The sequence below is a fragment of the Pongo pygmaeus genome, chromosome X (genome assembly GCF_028885625.2).
Source record: "Pongo pygmaeus isolate AG05252 chromosome X, NHGRI_mPonPyg2-v2.0_pri, whole genome shotgun sequence".
NCBI classification, from domain to species: domain Eukaryota; kingdom Metazoa; phylum Chordata; class Mammalia; order Primates; family Hominidae; genus Pongo; species Pongo pygmaeus.
In genome coordinates, this window is record NC_072396.2 from 130845532 (window position 1) to 130857133 (window position 11602).

General features: G+C 40.6%; 1 protein-coding gene across 3 annotated transcripts in view; it reads right to left on the minus strand.

The window, feature by feature from the left end:
• The window catches only part of LOC129025308 (DDB1- and CUL4-associated factor 12-like protein 1), a 29797-nt gene extending 18775 nt beyond the window's left edge, over nt 1-11022 (minus strand). Inside the window, exons 1-3 of one of the 3 annotated variants that reach the window (XR_008497204.2) lie at nt 9420-11022; nt 9289-9332; nt 6917-8008 (exon numbers count right to left, since the gene is read on the minus strand). Coding sequence is in view for 1 of the 3 variants with exons in the window: in XM_054473066.2 (XP_054329041.1) it covers nt 9442-10833 (1392 nt within the window). In the remaining 2 variants the exon portion in view is untranslated. Of the gene's footprint in view, nt 1-6916; nt 9333-9419 lie in introns of those variants that run through there. The other 2 variants (XR_008497205.2, XM_054473066.2) reach the window with 2 other exon arrangements.
• Nucleotides 11023-11602: the final 580 nt, after the last annotated feature.

Below are 11602 nucleotides of genomic sequence, written 5' to 3' on the forward strand. Positions count from 1 at the left end.
ACCTAAGTGTCTATCAATGGATGAATGGATGAAGAAAATGTGGTGTGTAAACAATGAAATGCTATTCAGTCTTAAAAAGAAGGAAATTCTGTCATTTGCAGCAACATGATGAACTTGGAGGACATTATGTTACATAAAATAAGCCAGGCACAGAAAGACAAGTATGGCATATCTTATATGTGGAATGTACAAATGTCAACTCATAGTAGAGGAGAATGGTGGTTACCAGAGGCCGGAGCCAGGGGAAAGGGAGGAAATAGAGACATGTTCATCAAAGGGTATAAAGTTTCAGTTACACAAGAGGAATAGGATTTTGAGATCTATTGCACAGCAGGATGACTATAATCAAAAACAATGTATGTTCCAAAATAACTGAGTGTAAATTTTCCAACATCTCATCACAAAGTAAGTGAGATGAAGTGTGTTAATTAGCTTGATTTAATCATTCCGCATTATATACATACATGAAAACATCACATCGAAAACCACAAATGTATCCAAATATCATTTGCTAACTAAAATAGTATTAATTAAGTAATAAATTAAAACAAGTTTAAAAACAGCCCTGGATACCTCATACCCATTAGGATGGCTACTATCAAAATAGAAAACATTACAGAAAATAACAAGTGTTCGTGAGGATGTGGAAAAATTTGAACTCTTGTTCACCGTTGGTAGGGATGTAAAATGGTGCTGCCACTATGAAAAACAGAATGGCAGTTCTTCAAACATTGAAAATTAAATTGCCATATGATCCAGCAATTCCATTTCTGTGTATATATACAAAATAAGTGAAATCAGGGAATGAAAGAGATATTTGCATATTTGTGATCATAGCAGCATTATTTACAGGAGCTAAGAGATAGATGCACCCTAAGCATCTATCTACAGATCAGTGGATACACAAAATGTGGTGTATACATGCAATGGAACCTTGTTCAGCCTTAGAAAGGAAGGAAATTTTGACACAGGCTACAACAGGGATGAACCTTGAGGGCGTTACGTTAAGTGAATTAATCTAGTCATCAAACCACACAAAAAGGCAAATACTGTATTATTCTATTGATATGAGATACCTACAGTAGTCAAAGCCATAGAAACAGAAAATAAAATGGCGGTTGAAATTTTTATGTAAATGTATTTTACCAGATTTAAAAATTTTTTTAAAAGCCCCTGATTTTTAAGAAAGCAATTAAACCCATCTATGCCTAGTGTTCCATTACTGGAACACTAACCATGTGGGAGTTATTTATACCCTACTGCTCAAGGTCATCGCCAAGGTCTGATTGCAAAAATTCAAAAAACTGCAACCTCAGGCATATATGGGTTAAGGAAAAGTTTGCATTCTTGTTATTTCTGGTGCCACACTTCCATCTAGCATGATGATGCCTAAACAGCCTTTTTAAAACTGATGTAAGTATCCAAAGTTTTACAGATTAAGATAGTGAGGAAAACAAATAATTATTATCATTCTCAGGAAATATCCATAAGCCAAAAGCCTTTGCTTAGGGGAATCTTCTTAAAGAAAGACCTGAGGAAAAGAAAAAATTGAATTCCTTAAGCAGGACATTTAGGATTTGCTCTGGCTTGTGATAAATATATAGAGAGCAAGTCCAATTTCATGATGCCCTACTTTAAGAAATTTCATTTTTTATACAAATGAATTAGTTTAATTTATCATATTCTGAAAGTATCCTTTAGTGTCCTTTGAAATTAGAGATTCCATTATATCACTTATCTTTTGCTTGAAGACTAAAGCACATGTCTCAGAAGTGGAGGCAGTGGTAACATGTTAGAAATCACTGTCAATTGGAAATCAATCTGTAATAAAGGTGGCACTTCTAAAATTATAATGTAGGTCAATAAGGAAATATAGATTCCATTTTCAAAAATGTGCTTCACGTACAAATGTCAAGGAATGCAACTATTTGCAAAATAAGGTCTAGTTTTAGTCATATAAGGCATGATTCAAAAAAAATCACACTCAACTCAGTATATCCTAGGCGAGTAAAGAAAGAGAAACAGAAATGAGCCATTTCTGAGGTGCTGGGGGATGTTATTTGATAAATTTACTAAGAGCCCAGAGAAAACTGAAGTTGCTGCCCTCTGACTACAACATTCAAGTTTATCATTTGTGTGTAACATAAAAGGGCAATTTAGATGTTAAAATTTAATCAACATGAAACATTAATGCCTTAGGTTGAAACAGAGAATGGCACAATGATGGCATTAGAAAGGGTGAAAATAGCACCATTACTCTCATTGACATCATCAATGTGTTTGCTTCAGTGAACTGTACCTCCAAAATGGAAAAACAAGAAGGTTATTTGTAAGGAAGTTATCATCAATATTTAGCTTTCTTCTTGCCCAACTCTAGATTGACCTATATTCTATAAAAGATGAAAAAATACATCTAACCAAAACATAGATTTCTTTATTCATAAAACACAGCAACATTTGGCAGATTTCCTTTATCATCTTTGGATTAATGTGATTGCATTAGGGAAATTAAAAAGTTGATCATTAAATGATAAAAGTATGAAATATTGCTTCCTGGGGGCAGTAAGTACTGTTGAGTATCAACTAAACAAACATTTATTTGGCTATCAATCTACAAGTCATTAGTTACCTACTATGTCCTAGACATATAATAATGCATAAATATATACATATATAACCTCTCTTAGGAGTGCCAAATCCATATTTCTAACTGCCAAACAGAGGTTTCCATCAGGAAATCCTACAGGCACTTCAAAGTCCACAAGGCCAAATTGCAACAGCCCTGTAGGTATGCATTATTATATGTGCAGACCTATATACGTCTACACATATATATGTGCACTATATATATATACATATATATGTGTAGACTTATTTAAAGATATATGAATTTTCAAATGAGAGCCAGAACACTTAGGTTCTGCGACACTACACACTACACCCCTCCTTGCCTCTCCCAAATACTATTTGTATAGTGATAATCTTCACACTTGTGTTTCCAGCCCTAACCTCTCTTATGAGGACCAAATCCATATGTTTAACTGCAAAACAGACATTTCCATCAGGAAATCCCACAGGCACTTCAAAGTCCACAAGGCCAAATTGCAACAGCCCTGTACATATGCATGTGCCCATACGATTCAGACATTCACAAGGTCCTTTGAAGTCAATATTGGCTCTTCTTCTTCATTCTTATTTTACTTTCCAGACCCAAATCAACTACTGCCTTTTTTGGGAGCCCTCCGTAACCTTTCCAGGCAGAATTGATTGCTATTTTCTCCATATTCTCATTATTTTTAGTATATATCCTTAATACTATACTTACTTTTTTGTTATGATTAGTGAAGTAACTATCTTTCTCTTCTACTACACCATAAACCTCCAAGGCAGATGACGTTTTTGTTACTGTCTTGTTTTGGTTTTGAATGGATTAATCTGAAAACACTCAAATGAAATGATGCTTTTACAAGAAAATTCTGTTACAGTAGGTATGAGCTGAAACATCTCTTACTTTCAACGTATGTTCAAGTGACTCTAATGTGTTCTAAAGTCTGAAAATCATTGAATTACGCAAATAGCTAGACAGAGAGTACTGCTACACAATAAATGTTTAAAATAACTCTTCAGGTGTAAGTATACCCTCTTATATTTGGTTAAATATCTGATGTGTCACTAATGATTTCTGGTGATGGCAACAATTTTCTAACTAGTGAGCCTGTACACACTTTTTTTTTTTTGAGACAGAGTCTCGCTCTGTCGCCTGGGCTGGAGTGCAGTGGCACAATCTCGGCTCACTGCAAGCTCCACCTCACCGGTTCACGCCATTCTCCTGCCCCAGCCTCCCGATTAGTCGGGACTACAGGCGCCCGCCACCACGCCCGGCTAATATATATATATATATTTTTTGTATTTTTAGTAGAGACGGGGTTTCACCGTGATAGCCAGGATGGTCTCGATCTCCTGACCTCGTGATCCGCCCGCCTCGGCCTCCTAAAGTGCTGGGATTACAGGCGTGAGCCACCGCGCCCAGCCCCCTCTTGTTTTGTTTTGTTTTGACGGAGTTTCGCCCTTGTTGCCGAGGCTGGAGTGCAATGGCGCCATCTCGGCTCACTGCAACCCCGCGCCTCCCGAGTTCAAGCGATTTTCCTGCCTCAGCCTCTTGAGTAGCTGGGATTACAGGTGTGCGCCAGCACGCCCAGCTAATTTTTTGTATTTTTAGTAGAGACGGGGTTTCACCATGTTGGCCAGGCTAGTCTCCAACTTCTGACCTCAGGTAATTCACCCGCCTCGGCCTCCCAAAGTGCTGGGATTACAGGCGTGAGCCACCATGCCCGGCCCAGCCTGTACACATTTAAAACACCCTGAATGTTAGGTAAGATAAATATTGTGACGAAAAGATGGAGACATTAACTGAAAAAAAGTAGGTTGCAAAACAACCTTTACAAAATATTCATATTTTAGTAGCAACTGCATAGATGGGTACATATATGTACAAAAAAGTCATGAAAGATGTACACTAACTTGCTGACAGTAGTAATCTTCAGCTGCTGGAAATGTGGTGGTTTTTAAAAATATTTTACTTTATGTGTCCGACTTTCTGCAAGGCACATAAACTGTTTTTATAATAATCAAATAAAAAAATACATATGCCTTCTATCAGAATTGATAGGACTCTAGAGGGGAAAATAATATCAATTGAATGCCTTATGCATCTGGCAGTATGCTAGATGCTGGGGATAGAACAATTAGTAATGTAAGGACAGGTTTAGAGTAGTTAAACAGCATATCCATGCCTTATTATAAACAAATAATAGAATTGGGATTCAAATCCAGGTATTTATGATTCTGAAATAATACTCCATTTCATCTTGGTACTCCAGGTCCAATATCATTCCTGGGCAAAACAATTTAAGTTTCTGCTGCTCTACCCACATTATTTCATGCCATGAATCACCATGATCATTACCATGGGGCCTGTTTCAGGATACTCTTCATTCATCAACTTAATCTTTATCATCTTCCCTAATGTTTTGGTCAACTAATCTGATAAAGTAATTTATGAAAAAGAATCGATGTATTAGTCATTGTACTGAACACCTAAGTGCCATGAATGTGTAGCCTATTATGCTAGGTTTGGGGTGACAGAGCTGATATTCAAGTAGAGGGGCAGGGAAGCTAAACACTCACATAGCTGACTGCATCACAATGTGCTAAATGCTATAATAAAGAAAACAACAAAACCGTCACTGTGAGCGTGGAGAAGTTAAGTGCTTAATTCTGTATTGGAAGTCACAGAGAGTTTAATAGAAAAGTAGGCAAAGGGCATATGGAGCAAAGACCTATGCAAACTAAATATGTATCAGCGAAAGAACCCTCCTTCCTAAGGATCAGTCTGACCATTTTATGGCAACCTCCTGCAAAAACATTGCCTTTACATTGATGCCAAATTCCAATGCTAGGTGTCTCTGGGTCTGCAGCAGACTGGTAGTGTGAAATACTTTTAGGCAACCCTTTCTTGAGCAGATCTCACAATAACATATCTTAAAGCAAACACCTGTGGCTTATGCAGCCTCTCTTTCATATTAGTACATGACATTCTCACTGAACTGCATCCCTGAGCAGCTCACATAGTGACATGTTTAATGTAGCTGGGTTACCTAATAATACTTGCAGAAATTAGGAAGCTGTGAGTAAAACATCCAAGAGGGCTTTGTGAATTGCTTTCTAAAATCAATCTAAATTAGCAATTAATGAAAAATTTTGACAAATTGTTCAACTCTGAGTACAAGTGGATAAAAATCAACCTCTGGAAAATTCAATTTTGTTTATCATTAATGCTAGAGTGTATTTAACAAATGATTGTTTTCCACCTCAATTTATTCCAGTAGATATCCTTGATAAGTAAATTATTTCACCCCTTTTCAAAAGAAAATAGAAATTAACTCATTCCAAAGAGTAAAGGAGAGGAACATAAACTTTTGGATCAGAAGTATGCTTGGAGAGAAATATGTGAATAGGTAGTTAGAGATAAAGATAATTCACATTTTATGGCGATCATTAAAAAGTCAGGAAACAACAGGTGCTGGAGAGGATGTGGAGAAATAGGAACACTTTTACACTGTTGCTGGGACTGTAAACTAGTTCAACCATTGTGGAAGTCAGTGTGGCGATTCCTCAGGGATCTAGAACTAGAAATACCATTTGACCCAGCCATCCCATTACTGGGTATATACCCAAAGGATTATAAATCATGCTGCTATAAAGACACATGCACACGTATGCTTATTGCGGCACTACTCACAATAGCAAAGACTTGGAACCAACCCAAATGTCCAACAACAACGATAGACTGGATTAAGAAAATGTGGCACATATACACCATGGAATACCATGCAGCCATAAAAAAGGATGAGTTCATGTCCTTTGTAGGGACATGGATGAAGCTGGAAACCATCATTCTCAGCAAACTATTGCAAGGACAAAAAACCAAACACCACATGTTCTCACTCATAGGTGAGAATTGAACAATGAGAACACATGGACACAGGAAGGGGAACATCACACTCCGGGGACTGTTGTGGGGTGGGGGGAGCGGGGAGAAATAGCATTAGGAGATATACCTAATGCTAAATGACGAGTTAATGGGTGCAGCACACCAACATGGCACATGTATACATATGTAACAAACATGCACATTGTGCACATGTACCCTAAAACTTGAAGTATAATAATAATAAAAAGAAGAAAATAAAAAAAGATAATTCACATTTTTATGCATAGCTATAAGTAACTGAGGCCTTTCAGACATCAGTGATAGGTAATTTATACATAAATATTTGCACTTCCTTATGTACTTTAAGCGAGTTGTATTTATGGACTTTCTGGAGGCCTGGCGTTTTTTTTTTGTTTTTTTTTTCAATTATTTCAGTCACAGGTTACATAATTAATCATAGTTCTATAGATCACTGTGTCAGAATTAGAAAATATTTCAAAATAACTAGATGGTTACAAAATAGAAATATACACATAGAATATTTAGTTTTTAAAAAGTTAAGCCATGTGATTTGGCATTAAAAAGATATAGCCTAAAATACGCAAAAGTTAAGAGTGAGTCAGTGATGAAATTAAGGACCAAGACAGAGAAGAAATCAGACATGCCTTCTATTTCTTCTCTAAAATCCCACCCCAGGTAGAAAGTGTTATTTCCTCTAAAAATGTTTTCCACATTATTTCCAAAATAATTGCAAGAATACCATAAAAATTCCCGATTGCCTACAAGAAGATACGCAGCGAATACTTTGAAGTTATTGGGTAACACTCAAGGAAATTTTTAGCAAATATGTTTTTAAAGTTAAAAGACAAACTACAAAGCATGTTTCAAAACTAATTTCTGAAAAAAACCCCCAAAATATTTTAAATAAATCTTCAAACCTAAATGGTTGCAGGTGAAAAGATTAATTTCCAGTGTCAACTAAGATTTATACATGTTCTTTCCTCTTCTAGTATCACATATGGGTAAGTTTATGAATGGATAAGCACAATAGCCTGACCTGGAAATAAATCAGGGCAAAGTTTACCAAAAAAGGGGGGAAAACACAACAGGATTCTATATTATTTAAGAGTAAATATTTATTTATTTATTTATTTATTGACTTAAAACTTTAAACTCTAGGTCTCCAGAGGCATTCAACCAGTACATATTTACTTATTGCCTTTTATTTGCTAAGTATTAGTGGAGAAATGAGGCAATATAAAGATGACAATTGTATTCTCTGTTCTCAAGACATTTACAACTGACTTGGAGACACATACATGCACACAAATATATCTTACTGCTATATAACAACAATTATATTAGCCTTTATAACAATGGTTAAAAACAAAAGCTTACTTTTTGGTATTTCTTAAATGACTTTTAGTATAATTTATTTTATTAACTTGTTCGGATTTGTGACTGAACAGCAATGTTGTGTGTGTACACCAAGACAGCATCTGAGTGCCCAAACATCTAAGGGGAAACAGACATAACAAATTACTAATCCTAGGTCAGCACAGCCTGGCCAGTTTTAGAAATGGCAAATATTGCTTCTCACTTCCAATAGTCTCACATATGGAGAAGTACAACCTGTTTTCATAGCAGTCCACAATTTTTATTTATCTGCGCCCCAATATACTTTTCTTCAACCTCATCCTATTTATTTTAAATCTCACCTATCTTGAAACAAACTTCCTGTGTTCTTGATATTGCATACTATTACACTGAGAGTTATAACACCACTACTTTTTAACAACACATTATACTTTAGGAAAGAATCTTTGAACTTCACAAAATAAAATTTTATCAAGAATCTTTTTTTCAGAATGTGCTATTTTTGGTTTTTGTTTTTTTTATGGTGAATTACCTCTTAAGCAGAATTGGAAAATGTTAAATATCCTCAAATATAACATTTTATAATAAAAACAGCAACAGCAAAAATATCTAGTCTATACCCTGGATCAGTATACATTCTGCCCAGCCTGCCATACATTCCACATTTACATTTCTCCAATGCCCTGTGCAAGTTTTTCAAACAATATACATTCAAATATATTCACAAGTCTTGATAGTACTAAGGCAACAAGTGAAAAAATACACATTCTTTTATCTATTTAAGGACAGGTGATAACAACTTAAATAAGTTTTGAAATAAAAAAAAATGGTTGTTTCAACTTCAGGTTAATTCTGAAAATGCAATGAAGCAGAACCCCTGCACTCCTAAAGTGTTCCAACCAATTAGGAGTTTGATACAAGCACAAGATTCTATGATAACTTCTTTTGAAAGAGAATAAACTTCAAAAAAGCACTTTAGCACCAACAATGTAAAAACTATATACACTAAGATCACAATTTGTAAATTAAGTGTTTCCAAACGTAGGTAATCTAGAACGTGGAATGTACTTTTCCAATTGAACAATGCTATAAAACTATGGTAAGCTCTCCAGAAAAGATGTAGGAACACCTCGCTTACTAGAAAATTTTCTCTTCGTATACCATCTATCTACAATGAAAAATAACTGAAAACAATGCTGTTATAATATTGGTAACGAGGAAAAACAAGGAAAACAAATATACATAACTTAAAGACCATGACTGCATCTCCTTAAAGAAACAGAATGTATGAATCACTCAAAGAGAGAATGCAACTAAAGATTAACCAAATTTCTTTGTATGAAAATTCCAAAAGATGGTGTTGGAAAGGAGTCAAAAAGTCTTAAAGCCAAGTTTTCATTGACCAAAGGACCACTCACTCTCTCTGCTTGGAGGAGTACAAATTAAGCTGGGCTGGTTCCACCTGGAAAACAAAAGACACACAGAGTTAAAAGCAAAAAAACGCAGCATGAAGGACAGTCGGGCGGAACTGAAAGGTAAATCTGTGTACCTGGAGTACAAGGCGGTCATCCTTAGCTCCAGAGGCCTGCATAGTTCCCATGGAGGCCTGCAGGGAGAGGCCCCCCAGCCACAAAGAGCTTCATCTCAGGCCAGTTGTAGCAGTGAGTGTAGAGCGCACTGGGAAACACTTCCATGCCACCAAAGTAATTCACCCAGAAATCATTGTGGTTGAGCCAGCCTCTGCCACAGGCAAGCCTGAGCTTCCTCCTTGCAGGTCCCGAAGAGGACTCCAGGGTGGCGGAGGCTCTTTCCTCCAGGAATTTCTGGGCCCGGACGTCATAGAAGAGCAGGGAGCCCTGACCGGTGCCCACAGTGATGATGTGGCGGTAGAAGCTCAGCGACCGCACTCCCGTGCCACCCTCTCGAGAACACAGGGGCCGGATGTTCTGCTGGTCCTGGCGCAGATCCAGGAAAGAGACGTGGGAATGGGAGCCCACGGCGTACACAGACATATCATCACAGTAGGTCAGGCACACATTATCCCGGAAGTAGGGCAGCCTGATGGACAGCAGCCTGGATAGTGTGCTCCGGACTTTCCACAGGTGGAAGTAGCCGTCCAAGGACACCGCTCCCAGTTCCTGGTTCTTGCCGCCGCAGGCCAGGGCCCGCACCTTGCGGTTACTGGGGTTGATGATGGCCCTGGGGATGGCCTCCACATCCCTCGGACGGATATGGGCATATACGGGGAGACCCACCTCGCTATGCCAGGCAACAGTGTCATCGAACTTGTCCGGGTCCATCCGCCACAGCGCCACTGTGCCGTCGCGGGAGCCGCTCACGGCTACGGTGTCACTCAGCCAGGCGACAGCGAAGATCCAGTCCTTGTGGCCATGGCGGTCGCCCAGGCACAGGGGATCCAGGGAGGGCAGCTGGTAGATGGCCAGGCTGTTGGGGTTTTCGCCGCCGGTGGCCAGAAGCGTCTTGGAGGGATTCAGCTCGATGGCATGGATGCCGCAGCCCTGTTGGTCTTGGGCCAGCCTGGCCTCCCTGTCCCGCAAGAGGGGAATGCGCGCGATGTGGCCTGACTGCACGTCCACCACGAAAAGCGTGTTACACTTGGTGCCGCACACCACCTGCCTGGCGTTCAGCCACTGTGACGCGAACACCTTGTTGAGGGTGCCCAGGTCCAGTTGGCGCTCCGTCAGCAGCTCGGGCAGCCTCTGTACCGCGTAGCCTCGCATCTCGCCATCGAAGCTCTGGAGCCTGGCGGGGCCCCACCCGCCTACCTCCCGAACCTTCAGATAGTGCACCATCGAGCGAGACGTCGCCGGCCGCCTCTGCCTCTTGAGTAGCAGCGGCCCCTCACCGTCCGCTGCCGCCAAGCCCTGCGACGGCGAGCTCTCGGCGCCCGCCTCGACCGTGGGCGCTTTCCGTTTCCTGCTACCTGTTTGCTGCTGGGCCATGGTGGGCGGCGGGCGAGCGGCGGCGGCGGCGGCGGCAAGGCGTTGGTGGTGGTTGCGGCGCGTGGCTCAGGAGTTGGTCGTGGCGGCGGCGTGGATGGCTGCGCTGGAACTGAGCCTTCGGATTCTGAGACGCGGCAGTGGCGGACCGGGTGAGGGACGCGCGGGAGAGGGCGGCGGTGGCAGTGCAGACCTAGGCGAAGGCGGGAAGTGCGTCTGGCCGGGCAGTGAGAGCAAAGTCAGTGTGGGGCGAGATCGACGCGGGGGGCCGAGTGGGAGGGGCGGAGGCAGTGGGAGGAGCAGGCGATCGGGCAGGCGGGTGTGAGCGCGTGGCATGCCTGAGAAGTAGCTGAGGCCGGGCCGGGTGAAGGCTGGGAGGGACAGGGCGGGGAGCGGGTAGCGGAGCTGCAAGGGCAGAGTCTAGGAGGGCCCCCAAGCCAGGATCCCAAGTATCAGACACGCGGCATTTCGCTACCCTCAGGACAGCAGCTAACTACCCTTCTTAAAATCCCTACTTCAATAAAATCTGAAACCTACGATATAGTCAAGCACGGGGCTAGAAGGAGCCCAGGCCACGATCTGTCTGGAGAAACCAGTGTGCACTTGGTGTAATCCTGGGACACCCTTCGCTAAGATTAGACATTAAACTTGGCAAGGGATGGGGGATTCGGCAGCTGCAGGGAGACCTTTACCCATATGTCAGACCTGCAACCCCTCAAGTTTCAGCCCCTCAGTTGATGTCTTAAACAGTTTCAAACAAATATTTTTTCCC